The 13,688-nt window shown below is 42.1% G+C and overlaps 1 protein-coding gene across 5 annotated transcripts; it reads right to left on the bottom strand.

Moving 5' to 3' along the window:
- Positions 1-3,947: 3,947 nt before the first annotated feature.
- Positions 3,948-13,433, bottom strand: lats1 (large tumor suppressor kinase 1). Of its 5 annotated transcripts, none has more exons than XM_050058352.1 (9): positions 13,257-13,433; positions 12,698-12,753; positions 11,962-12,420; positions 10,763-10,880; positions 8,633-10,092; positions 7,134-7,716; positions 6,610-6,792; positions 6,389-6,495; positions 3,948-6,306 (listed from the first exon to the last, which is right to left on the bottom strand). In XM_050058352.1, the coding sequence occupies exons 3-9, from the start codon at positions 12,307-12,309 to the stop codon at positions 5,794-5,796; spliced, it is 3,312 nt and encodes a 1,103-aa protein (XP_049914309.1). In that variant the 5' UTR covers positions 12,310-12,420; positions 12,698-12,753; positions 13,257-13,433; the 3' UTR covers positions 3,948-5,793. The 5 variants fall into 5 exon arrangements, with proteins under 5 accessions (XP_049914309.1, XP_049914306.1, XP_049914308.1 ...); XM_050058349.1 differs by having other exon boundaries at positions 11,962-12,417; XM_050058351.1 differs by lacking the exon at positions 12,698-12,753.
- Between the last annotated feature and the right edge of the window lie 255 nt (positions 13,434-13,688).

The following is a 13,688-nucleotide window of genomic DNA, read 5'->3' as shown; positions in this document are numbered from 1 at the left end:
CCTTTTCCTTAAAATGTTCACCTAATTATGGTTTTCTCCTTGTCTTGGTCTTGTACTTAAGGAATCCCTAGACCATTGCACAAAAGACTTAAGCAACCAAAGCAAGGTGAGAAAGCCGTAGTTATGTTTTCTTAAAAATAAAATTGGTTGTTCAAAACACCCTTAAGTCTTCTCCTTAAGGTTTCCTAAAAATGTTCACTGAAGAATTTATGGTTTTCTCCTTGTCTTGATCTTACACTTAATGAATCCTTAGACCATTGCACAAAAGACCTTAGCAACCAAACCAAGGTAAAAAAGAAAAAAAAAGTCTTAGTTAAGGTGTCCTCAAAATAAAATCGGTTGCGCAAAACACCCTTAAGTCTTCTCCTTATGGATTCCTTAAAATGTTCACCTAATTATTTATGGTTTTCTTCTTGTCTTGGTCTTGTACTTAAGGAATCCCCAGACCATTGCACAAAACACTGTAGCAACCAAAGCAAGATAAAAAAAACAAAACTTAGGGTACCTCTGACTCCTACATCTTAACTACAACATGACCAAGTTCATGGTAAACTAACACACCCTGAGAAGAGGTTCTGCAACCAGAAGAAGCCAATGGATGCACTTTTGATTTTACACTTTAGATTTGACTGACTTAATTTTCGTTGCAGTGTCTTCCTACAGTCATTTTCTGGTATTTGGGGATCTAATTTACTTTGCAGTATGTGCCTTCTATGATTTACGCTCCTCCAGAAGTATAATCTTTTCCACCTATGACCAATATGGTTTTCTTGTCTTCTTTTCTTCTAACATTTTTTCCACTATCTAACTATAAACCAACTCTGTGAGACGGTAACAGGCATCACAAGCATGAGTCCAAGCAAACAAACAATCTCCATGGAAACTATAACTGCTGTGGAATATCTTTCAAGGCAGTGAGTGAGTTAACATTTTTCCCTAACCAAGGAAACCTTTTAAGGGATTCTGTGCAACTGTGTAAGTCCCTCAGCTAAGGAGAAATTAGGTGTCATGCTTAAGGAGAAAACTTAAGGTGTTTTGTGCAACTGGTTCCTGGTCCTCAGTATCGTCCTTGTACTTGGACTCTTCTGCTGATTTTCAGGTCACAGTTTGAAACATTTGTTGATCTTTGACTTAAAAAATCGACTCAGAAACGTCCAGCGACTTGGACTTTTTCACCACAGACATTTTGACTTAACATAGGTGGAACAGCACAGGTGTAATCAATAACTAATAATGGGTCCCTTGCATTGTAGGTGTCAGAATAAGCCATAGCAGTGAGCTGGCATGAGCACCCAGGACCCTGGCACAGACTGACAATAGTGGAGTGCAGCCAGTATTAATGTCATTAATCATTAATTACATCAGTGCTTGTCCAGCCTGATAATCAGACTGACTTGGCTTTTTGTGCAAATTCAGTTTTAGTTTATCATCAGTGACGTGGTTGAGTATGAGAAACTGAGAGTTACTAATATGGTGAAAATGGAGTCTCGTCATGCTGTTAGGGGCAGCTCTGTGGAAAACCACTGATACACCAGAGAAAAATGTTTCCAGATAAAAAAAGTCTAATAGTGTCGAACAGATGGGTCTCAAGAGGAACTTATTTTAATGTCGTACCTTTAATCCTCTTTGCTCTTATTTAAAGCAGACGAAGAATACTGTAACATGTTTGTCAGGTAGAAACATTTGCATTGCCTCAGGGTCAGATCATCACCTGGTTTAGGGTAAACTAGGAGGGAAAGAAAATGAGTTTATCTGTAAGTAGAATTATACAGAAGTTAAAAACAACAAAACCATGTACCATGGTCTTTGCTCAACTGTCTGTACAACAATCAGCTGTGAACAGTAGAGTGACCAGTACAATCTGTGTCAGGAAACTTGTATTTGTCAGGCTGGAGAAACTAAAATATATATATATGAGGAGAGAATGGGGTTATACAGTACATCTTTGAAAAATGTTCAACATTAGTAGATGCACATATTTATAATATACTGATGTGTCCAATAGGACCTTAGTATTGTAACACAGGATGGTGCATTGGTGTTTATATACAGTAGGTGTCCACTGACAGGATAACTTAACCTGTCTTTGTGTGGCGCCCTCTGGTGGCTACAGGTCATACAAAGAGCCTTTAGCTGTTGTTCTAATGATCAAGTTGTGAACACATTGTTAGCCAGTCATTTCATGTTGAACAAATTCTCTTATCTCTATGACAACATTATTGCCTCTCATGGTTGCAGTATCCAGGAAGTTACTCATATGTTTTACCTAATAACTGACCAATGACTCATTCACAAAGGTGTTTTTTTCTGAAGGGTAATACAGAGCTTTCTTTAATTAATGCCCCAATTGTCTCGCGGGGCCTATTTAGTGGAATCTAAATACACTTGTTTTCCCTTTTTATAGCAGTAAGTAAGTCCCCTCTAACAACATGGGTATCTGCATCTATAATTGAACACCTTTGATACTTCAGAGCCTTAAAACATGATATATCAACCAAATTTCCAGAGCATTAAGTGGTGATTTTAAGATTTGGTAAGTGTGATTAGTTGTGTGTCACCAAGGTATGAACAGAGAAGCCAGCTCTGCTCAATCTGTCTACACTGCAGTGATTGAATTAGTGTTTGATTTAAGTAAGCGTACATTAATGATTTATACACACAAAATATGAAAACAGTTTTCTTACGAGGAATGTTTGGTGCTACTTGAACATTTACCTCAGTGGTTCCCAGCCTTTCATCTCGTTTAGGTTACATATATGGATGTTTCTTATTATATTTAATGCATAACAATAACAGTACAGAACTGATGAAAAACTGTAGTGGTGTGGTGAACACACTAACAGTAGGAAGTCTGTATTTGATGAGAGGTCTTCACAGTGCTCTTTTATGGGTATTTTTTAAGGTTTTTATATTAAATGAGAATCTCAGCTTTAGAAATAACGATTTCAATTATTATTTTTTCTACAGAAATGAATGCAATACTGAGATATATACATACAGATTATATATAATTTAGGTTTTCTTACACTGAAAAATCAATTGGGTCTCGTGATCCCTCATGAAGCTTTGGTGACCCTTAGTAGGGGTTGGGCCATCCAGGTTGGGAACCAGTGATTTACCTAACAAAATCCATCTTGATTTAATTTCTAGCTATTTCAATAAATGATCAATAATTCAAGAAATCTTTTATTTTTAAGTAAAAATGTAAAACACTCATCAGTTCCATCTTTTCAGTGACCTTTCTTACAGCAGACAGTCATAGGAGGGAAAGCACAGGTGTCACTAATAACACTAACGATGGCCGTGTTGTGTTCAAGTGCTCTTCTGAGAGTGACAGAGACCTAAAATCAAAGCAGCTAAATGGAATTCAGCCATCATTAATGTGATTATTTACACCTGTGCTTTTCCTACTGTGACAAGTCAAAGTGTCGTCCATGAAAAAAGACTGCCGTGAGACTTTGCTGCTTTGTCTTACATGATACGAAACTAAATGTTTTTGTGGTGTTTTGCACCATTGCTCCAACATAAGACATTTAAAGGTATTATCTTAGGCTTCTGTAATTCTTTTTGAGCTGCAAAGATTAATCGTTTATAGTTGTTGACTATTAAAGTAATTGCCAGTAATTTCTTAAGCAAGAAAATATTTGATTCTAGGTTCTTAAATGTAAATATTTTCTGGTTTCTTTCCGCCTCCAAACTGAATATTTTTAGGTTGTGGACGAATCAAGACATTTGAGGACATAATCTTGAACATTTTTCACCATTTTTTGGACATTTTATAGACCAAACTAATTGATTCATAGAGAAAATAATCATTAGTTGCAGCCATACATTTTTTGGAATAATAGATAATGAAAATACTTAAGTTGCAGCCCCAATCTAAATCCCCAGTCCAGCCGCCTGTTATAATACTACTAATAATACGACACGGTTGGTGTGCATAGAAACATGTTTTGTTCTTTACATTCTTTATTTATCACCCTCTCCCCTGTACCCAACCTGCCGGAGCAACAATGTACACAAAAATAAAATTCTCTCACTTACAATGAAAACACAAAACCAGTGCAGAATGCCAGTGGTCACCATGAAGTCCATAACTACATTCAGAGATCTTTTCCTAAACACAAAGAAAAAGTACAGCGGGTTACAAAGTCATCGTGATATGTGATGGAGAGCAGCTCTCTCCACCGTCAGTCCATCGATCCAGTTCTTCTTATTTTAAAATCAGTACAGAAACATGATAAAGTCAACACAACAGTCAGCTGTAGTGATCTGGAAGACAGGAAGTAAGACAGGAACTGGGTTTTAAGCTATAAGAGTGGGATGAGTGCTACATGAAGTGGTGAGGTGCCTAGAAGCTGGTTGATAGTGTTAATAATGACACAAACTCATTTCACAGTCTTGTGATCGATATTTTCTACATGTGGGTTGTTGCAAGAAATAAAAATTAAAACCCACCTATTTAGTGCTTTGGTTGAGAGACGAGCATGAAGTCTGAATGGCGTTGTAAGAAGTTTAGTTAAACAAATATAATTAAATCTATTCAGAGTCCTGTGAGTTAGTGTTTGTAGGTATTTCGGGATGTATGAGAAACTGAAAAGCACACAACATCACAACAGAAGGCAGCAGTAGTGGACACTGACGAGGGCCTGCCCTAAGAAAACAAAAAATCAGCCGACAGGGAGAAGAAAAATATTTACATCAACTGTATACAAGTTAATTTATAAATACATTTTTAGGTATAAATTAGAAAAATAAAACAAAAACCTACTGTAGTTCAATCAGCTACTGCTACTCTCATTTTTTTAAATGCCAGTCTGATTATTAACCCTCTTTATATTTGGTGAAAGATTTAAAAAAAAAAAAAAAAAAAAAAAAAAAAAAATCAAAAAGGCACAGCAATGAATAATTAGAGCAATTTATCCCTGCAAATTTCTATGAGTCACGACACTAAATCCCCAATTGCAACAGACATTAAAATATAAATTAAGACAATTTTTTCTTTTTAACCGATAAATGTAATTCCAACGACAAAAAATTCCCACACTCAAACAGCATCTACACTAGCGTCACCAGTTACAACTTTCTTAAATAAATTAAGGCTTTAAGGGGAGTTTGCGATTAGTTGTCAAAGAGAGAGCACCTGATTTTATTCTGCTTTCTGTTCCTCTGGCAGCAAACATCGTATAATGTACCTTTTACATGTTGAAGGAGATATTTTGGGAAAACATGCTCATTTGCAGAGTCAGACAAGTCTATCGATACAGCTCTGGTCAATATGAAGCTGGAGCTAACGGCTAGTTAGCTTAGCTTAGCATAAACACTGGAAGCGAGGGAAAACAATTAGCCTGGCTCTGTCCAAAGGTAAAAAAATCTACCTAGCAGAACCTCCCTGCTCGCTGTAGCTTCATATTTATCGTACAAACATGGGAGTCGAATCTGTCTGAGAGTCTGTAACTCTTAGCAAGAAAATTAATATGCATGTTTCCCAAAATGCCCAACTATTCCTTTAATTTGTAGTGTGAACATATCTGGCATCAACATGCGTATTGAGTGATCTGATCAAAAGTGCTAGGATCACTGTTAAGCATGTTAGTACCAGGTGTAAACAGGCTCTTAGAGTTTCGATATCAAAGTCTGTTAATGTGCTGCAGAGCATTCTGACTGCTCCTACAAACATACTTTCCTATGTTGGAGGATTTAAACGCCGTACCGTTGCGTTCCCCTTCTCACACACACACAAACAACCTCCACAAACTCGTTATGTACAAGTAGCTCAGCTGGACCCAGGTGCTACACGTAGACCAGGTCTCGGCCCTGAGTCGCTGAGCTACCCGCCGCCTCCTGCACCGAGCCCTCTGAGTCCGCCTCGTCCCCGTTGTAACCCTCGTACTCGATGGGTTTGGGGCAGCTGTACGGGTGGCCGTTGTCGTCGAAGAAGCGGCGGAAGGTGAACTCGTAGAAGGCGTGCTCGGGGTGCTTGCCGTTGCGGAACCAGCCGTTGAGGGTGTCGTTGAGGTTGTCCTCGCCGTCGCTGTCGCTGCTCCAGAGTTTATCCGGGTCCACGGGGTCGAAGTTAGAGGTGTCTGTGGAGTGAGCGATGGTGGGGACGTACGGCGCCGCCTGCTGCCGCAGGTCGCTGGAGAAGTCGATGGTCCTGAAGAAAGGATGAGCTTTGATTTCGTCTGCGCCGTTCTTGCCGAGGCGGTCCTCGGGGCTGCGGCACAATTTGATGATGAGGTCCGACGCCTCGGGGCTGAGCTTGGCTGGTGGGGGAATGTGCAGCATGCTCTTCCAGTTTATCACCTGGTGTTCGACAGCGGAGATGACAATAAGAAACAATGTGGTCTATAGAGGCATTACGTTTCACGGCGGGTGCTTCACATACCTTCATCTGTGTCTCCAGGGGCGTGGTCGCTAGGAAGGGAGGCTGTCCGACAACCATCTCATACAAGATGACACCAACACTCCACCAATCACAGAGCTGGGTGTATCCTGGAGGAGATAAAAGACATGTTCACACTGCAACAACATCTCTTAGGAAAGTTTTAAAGCTTGAAAAATTAAAGTCAGTTCCACAGTATATCCTTGAGCTGTGGTCCACTGTACCTGTTCGGAGCAGCACTTCTGGTGCTATATAGTTTGGCGTCCCCACCAGTGAATGTGCCAAACACCGCTGGTGTTGCCGGGCCTTTCTCCTCTCCAGAGGCTTCAGGCGGTCTGTACAGCGGCAGTTGGCCGGGTCTTCCCATTCCTTACTAAAGTCCATGCTGTCCTGCCTCACATGGTCACCTGGAGAAACACCACACAGTACATCACTCACTGATTAGCTGCCAGGTACCTGTGTCTCAGTGTGTCTGGTGAAGGGAACCAAGAATCTGGTTTTCTTAAAGGCAATAGTTGGTTTTAGGACTAAAACGGACAATAGTCAAATATCTTATAACTTTCAAGCAGAAAGTTCAGGTGCAGAGAAATTTATTCTTGGCAGGTTGGAGCTCCAAACCAATTAAACAAAGCTGTTGGTCTGCACTATTAATGTTTAGTCCATCGGTTCAATACAGGCTTTTCTATAGATCAGAACAGGAATTAATATTTTGGTTGAACTGTTAGATATTAAAAAAAGTGACACCCACCACTCTGGTAATACTTGGAGTCGTGCGTCCAGCGGAAGCCAGTGCAAAGGCCGAAGTCCGTCAGCTTTATGTGTCCGTCCCGGTCTATGAGGATGTTATCAGGCTTGATGTCTCGGTGGATGAAGCCCATCTTGTGGACGCTCTCCACGGCGCAGGTGAGCTCTGCGATATAGAACTGGGCCAGCTCTTCTTTGAAGATGCCGAGTCGGATGAGAAGGCTCATCATGTCTCCTCCGGGGATGTACTCCATGACAAAGTACAGGTTGTCCCTGTCTTGGAAAGAGTAGTAGAGACGCACGACCCACTCATTGTCGGCCTCGGCCAGGATGTCTCTCTCGGCCTTGACGTGGGCCACCTGGTTCCTCAGCAGCACGTCCTTCTTGCGGAGCGTCTTCATGGCGTACAGCGCTCCTGTGTCCTCTTTCCTGGCCAAGCACACCTCGCCGAAGGCTCCGATTCCGAGGGTCTTGATTCGTTTGAACATGGATTTATCCATCTTAGCTCGCTTTAGCCGGATGTAGTTGGACTCTTTCTGGCAGAGCATCATGCGCATCTGCTCCTGAGCTTCTGAAGACAAACCCACCTGAGCACAGGACAGATTCAAAGTGACTTCATGGCCCACATGATCTCAAAATGGCTCACTAACGTCACATAAAAACACACATGTAGTCCTGGTTAGTTTAAACTGGCATCAAGGGAATCAACTTAAGAAAACCAGTGCAAAATGCATTTAAATAAGTGCAAGGGTTGGGCGATATGACGGTATACACCATACTTAATAGAAATGTGTCCACTTGTATATATTTGGCAATACCATTTCTACCACAGGAGCTATTGAGGGCAGGCTAAGTGGCAAATCAGGGCTGGATTCTCACGTGATCTCGTGATTAACGCATGATCTCATGAATCCAGCTGCCACATGATAACCCGGTTTGGACAGACACAGAGGAGTGAGTGATGTTGATGATGATGGGAATACAGAAACTCGAACTCAAATAATTGCTCCGAGGAAACTTGTAGTCTTACTGTTTTGCGTCAATCGCCCACCCTAAGTGCAAACATACTGTGTTAATCATGACTTTAATCCAAAACAAAGATGCACGAGCTGTGACATGAGTGCAATGGAGTGGCATGCATTTCCTTCAGCCACTGGGGCCGACATGCTGCATGTAAGACATTCAAAATACAACTCTCAACAACAGCTTACTTGTATAACTGACGTGAGTGGACTATTCTGTGTCACAGGACAGCAGAGATACCTTTACCTTTTTACATCAGCTGTTAGTGACAGCAAGGAGAGAAAAGAAGAGAAAGAACAGCTAAGAAAAACAGAACAGCATGAAAAAGACATACATAATACTGTGATGACAAGATAGCAGGGAAGGAAGTTTGGAAAGTGAGAAAGGTATTCCCAAATAGCAGAAAGTGAAATTGATTCATTTATAACTACAGTGAATTCATTAAGAAAATTATGTAACTACGCTTGTTGATGTTCTCACCCTTTGCATCTCACTTTCCAGCTGTTTTCTTCTCCTAATCCTCTGCTGATGGTTCTTTAGGATGTTCTCCACATGCTGCTCCATGAAGAACTTAAAGGCCTGGGGAGAGTACAGTGCGATTCTTCCAGACTCCCCTCTCCGCTCTTCGTCTTTCTTGTTGCGGCGGACAGGAACAGGCGATGTCGTGATTTGCTTCTTCTCCTTCTCCGTCGCTGCCGTGCTTTCAGGGCTTTCCGTCGTCTTGTCTCGGGAGCTGTCACCGCCGCTGCTCTCCTCCTCGGCGGGCTCCTCTCTGCCTGTGCCGAGCTTATTGGCCCCTGGATCGTAGGCAGGGGGGCAGGGTGCAGCCTGCTGCTGAAGGAGATGCTTAGGATAGGGTGGAGGGGGGCCCTGGTAGCTGGGGACTTCTGCTACAATGGGAATCTGAGGCACAGGGGCTGGGGGTTCTGGGTAAGCAGGTGCAGCTGGAGGCGGTGGAGGCTGCTGCATCCACGGAGGGTGTGTGGGAGCGACAGCAGTGTGTAACTCGGGCTTCTGGACACGCATGCTTTTGACCGGCTGCAGGATGGGAGCCTGGGTAATGGCGGTGACCGTGGTGGCAGAGGGCTGGGAACTGGATTGGTGGGCCTGTCTGCTGTTTAGCTGGTGGTTGTTGAAGGAATTAGAGCGCACCGGCACGTTGTGCTGCCAAGACGGGGACAGATCCTGGTTGCTGCTGTTGCCAGAGGAAGATTGGGACTGGTTGGGGTTCAGAGGAGCCTGGGACCAGGACTGAGGAGGACCTAGGTTGTACATGTCAAGGTTGTGACTGTTCCGGTTGGGAACCATCATGGACTGAGGGATGTTTCCACCGTTGACGTAAGAGGGAGAGGATGCAGGTCCTCCTGACTGCATCTGCTGGTCAGTGGGACTGTGCCGGCTGCTCTGGTTAACCGGGTATGGAGGAGGAGGCTGTCTGCTGCCCCCCGTCATGTAGTCAGACTGAGGGGAGCCATTCTGAGACCAGCTGGGGGGAAAGGTGAACTTATTCCCCCCAGAGCTCTGCATTATGATGGGCTGGTGGCCAACAGGCACTGGGCTGATCCCACGCTGATTCTGAGGCGCTGACGACTGGTACCCATCAGGCCAGTTCCCCTGGGGTACTGGAGAGATGCGAGGCACAAGGTAGTCCATGTTGCCGGAGTAGCGCTTGGTTGATGGGTTGCTGTCCCAGGAAGATGTGGGAGGCATGGCACCGCGGTTTGGTGGAGGTGTAACACTGCGCACCTGAGGCGGCAGTGGAGGATTGACTCTCTGGCTGTTAGCGGGGTGACCCTGTGGGAAGGCGGGAGGTGGTCCGGGGCTGTCTGAGCGGTACATCATTCCATCCACAATGAGAGGTACATGTCGAGGAGCCAAAGACTCCTTAGAGCCTTTCCAGCTCGGCCGCCTCAGCACAGCCTGCTGGATATGAGAAGGTCCTATCGACACACACAAAAAAATACAATCAAGTACTTGTAGCACTTGTGGCACTACATCCTTGTAGCTGAAATAATTAAAAATATCTGTCTGAAACTGGGACTAAAAGATATAGATCTAAATAATTGTCACAGCTAAACAGTTACACTGTGTGAAATACACATAGCAACAGTGTGAAATACACATAGCAACAGTGTGCTCTCTTGCCCCACAAGCCTCTAAGATGCTAATTAACTTGGTACATACAATGTTATTAAATCCAATATGAATGATAGCTAAAACTACGAGGCCCAAGGCTGTATAACATGGCTTGTCTTCACATACACTCAACATGAATATTTCTTTACATCCAGTTTTGTTTTTGTACACCTTAATAAAGATGCATAACTCCAAAAAATACTTGTTTATAACATACTAACATATTACATTACATGTCTTTCCTTGAATGCACTACTACTACCGTCATTATGTATGATAACAAAAACCTAACTTCCAGTCAACCTCTTCCATTACGCGATGCAGTGACTCATTCTCTTTATATCATCATGCATTGTCTTTTTTTTCCAAGCCAATGTCCCAAATCCTGCAAACAATATCAAGGCTGAATGAGCACGCCTGGCTGGAAAATAAAAGATGAAACCTGGTGTTTAGTCCCAGCAGACAGTTACGTACCTGGGGCTTTTAGGCCTGTAGTGTTGGGGTTGGCAACAGCCATCTGTTCTCTCATGGGGTCCTGGTAGCTCACCTTACCCGTGTAGTCTATAACTGCCCCCATACTGCGACTGTTGCTCTGTTTACAAGGGGGGAAAAAAAAAATATATATATATAATTTAGCAGTTGTGCAATCCAAGTGTGACAAGACGCAGATGAACTGATTACTTTGCTTAACAGTTCATACATAATTACACTCTTCAAAAGTCATATATGTGAACTAGAGGTGCAAACAATTAGTCATTACTGATTAATCTGCACATTATTTCTTGATTACTTATTTAATCATGCAGTCTATAATGTCAGAAAGCTGGGAAAAATGTTCAGGACAATTTCCAAGGCCCTATTTTATCCATCCAACGGTCCAAAGGAATTAAGTTTGGAATAATATAAAACAGAAAAAAAGCAGCAAATCCTTACATTGTAGAAGCTGTAATTAGATAATGTTTGAAGGTTTTGCTTATTAAAAAAACCTCATCAATCACCAAAACAGTTGCAGAACAGTATTGTCACGATGCTTTAATTCCAACTTTAATACAATATCTTGAAAAATATCAATATTAGATTATATTTTCTTAAAAATCTGATCTTTTTTAAATCAAAAGATACATATAACAAGGCTATAACATAAGAAAGACAACTTTTCTTTTTGGTTGGTGGCACAGAACAGCAGATTGATTTTAGTAAACATTAACAATATGGAAAATGAGTATTGAAACGGTTTCAAATATTCAGATTTGATATGCATCAATCAATTAATAACTCTGACAACACTATTGCAGAATAACTAAACTAATTAAATAAATGATTAAGTGTTGCAACTCTGAAAAAGGACTGTTTCTTTCCCAAACAGTTTAATTCTTACACTAACTTACAACTAAATACTGCACTGCACTGCATTCTGCACCTCTTCATACCTGGACTGCACACACTGTCTCAAAACAAGTGGCAACTGCCAACTGAAAAACTACCTTCGCATTGTCACCCACACAGGCTCGTCATTCCACTTTGCATACTTTTCATTTTTCAAATAATTCTCCGGTAAACTAAGTGCACCGAGTGATTATTCTCTATTACAGAGTTATGTTCAGAATGAAATTCCTGCACAGTCTTTCACAACAACCTGTTTCTGTGACAAATAAAACACGGAAACATCTCACCTCGTCAAAGCCAGCACAGGGGGGTTCCAGCAACATGTGTTTGTTCACCTCAGGGCCTGAAGTGCTGGGCTCGTTGGCAAAAGGCAACAAGGATTTGCGGATCTCCTGTAAGGCCTTGTGATAGGGGTGTTTGGGGTTGCTGCTGCGCCCCTGTTGCCTCGGGTCCTCCGGAGGCATTTTTCCAGCTCCTCCGATGTCCACTTTAGGTGGGTCCGAGGGTTTGGACAAGTTGCGCAGGCTGTTCCGTATTTCCTGCAGCATCTGTTGGCTGTTGCCACTGTAGTTGCTGGTGGGGAAAGTTTTGGGTCTCATCTGTCTGTATCCTTCGGGTTTCTCCCCTCTCTTCATGTAAGAGCATGTATGATGACGATGAAGGGGATGAAGAGGATGTCACTCAGTCCAGGGTTGCAGCACAGGGTAGCAGGTGTCTCTGATGTCTGCTTTCACATCTGCATGCTGCTGAAAGAAATGTGTTGTGAGAAAGCATCCAGGACACATGCCATGTTACCAAACAGGTTGGGCAAAACGGATTTAGAAAGTACTAATTACCTGATGCTGTCAGATAAACATTAGCTATGTGAAGATTACTTCAGATTACTATTATTATTAGACTCTATTATTAGATCACTATCACTTTATATTTATTTACACTACCTGTATTTAATTTTACACTACTTACATTTATATTTTTTCTGTTATTACACTCAAGGTTTGTTATTATACTTTATGTTTGTACCTTGTCTTGTGTATATTCGTTAATGGTTTGTGTCCTCCTCTATGTACCACACTGCACTGTAGAGATGGATGACAACAAAGTATGTCTTATTATTATGAAGCAGACTGTCAGATTTAGGGGTTAATATGAACCCATAGCTGAAAAAGATTTGACTACCATTTAACTTTAAGCCAAACTCTTCGTTCAAAGCCTGGAGGTATTGAAACGTGCCTCACAAGAAAAACTATTCCTTCACAAAACAAGAGCCCGTCCACTTGCTAGCGTCGTTAGCAGCTCAGGCTAACAGAGCGCTACGTTAACACTAATACAGTTGCATTAAGTCTTGTAAAATTAACCGATAAAGTTATTTGTCACTTTCGCCTGAATATCTCCAACACATAGCGACAAATGAGCTGCAACTGGGGTTATCGCATTTGCACTTTGCATAAAACCAAACGGCGCAGCAGTTCCTCCGCGGCCTGTGTGTTAAAGGCATCCATTTGCTGCTAGGCTAATAGCTGCTAGCTCGGAACACAACTGGCAACAGTTAGTTAGCAGTTAGCCGCGGATAACAACTTACCAGTGACAGTAACCGCCGCTTTCCTCGATACTTGTCCTATTTTGACAACGAACGATATTTCCTTGACCCTTTTTCGGCGACAAGGACGCGATTTTAACTTAAAATGTCCTTGTTGTGACAAGCTGGCTTGTTCCTAGTCGCGTTGAATTCCTGGGATGTCTGAATGACAAGTACAACAGCAACAAGACACGAAGAAGAAACGCAACGCACTTCCGGTTAGTGAAGATTTCACAATAAAAGTCTTTTAGTTTAAGGACCTATTTAAATCCTGCAAACAAAAACACAACTATCTTTAAGATACGCTAATTTTTAAACCAGTCTTATAAATTTAAACGACTAACACTCGTGCTGTGGCTGCATGCTTACTATTTTAAGAAGGCTAATTATTTGTAGAAGGCTCATATTCATCTGTTCAAGTTCACTCTACATATA

Source organism: Epinephelus moara, chromosome 12, assembly GCF_006386435.1.
Source record: "Epinephelus moara isolate mb chromosome 12, YSFRI_EMoa_1.0, whole genome shotgun sequence".
Lineage (NCBI taxonomy): Eukaryota > Metazoa > Chordata > Actinopteri > Perciformes > Serranidae > Epinephelus > Epinephelus moara.
The sequence above is the reverse complement of the archived record's forward strand: the minus strand, read 5'-3'. Positions and strand labels throughout refer to the sequence as shown.

Coding starts and splice junctions, on each gene's coding strand:
- lats1 (XM_050058352.1), bottom strand. CDS start 12,309: ATGAAGAGAGGGGAGAAACCCGAAGGATACAGACAGATGAGACCCAAA. Junction 10,881..11,961: donor CCTGTGCTGGCTTTGACGAG/GTGAGATGTTTC, acceptor CCTTGTAAACAG/AGCAACAGTCGCAGTATGGG. Junction 6,793..7,133: donor CTCCAAGTATTACCAGAGTG/GTGGGTGTCACT, acceptor GTGTTTCTCCAG/GTGACCATGTGAGGCAGGAC.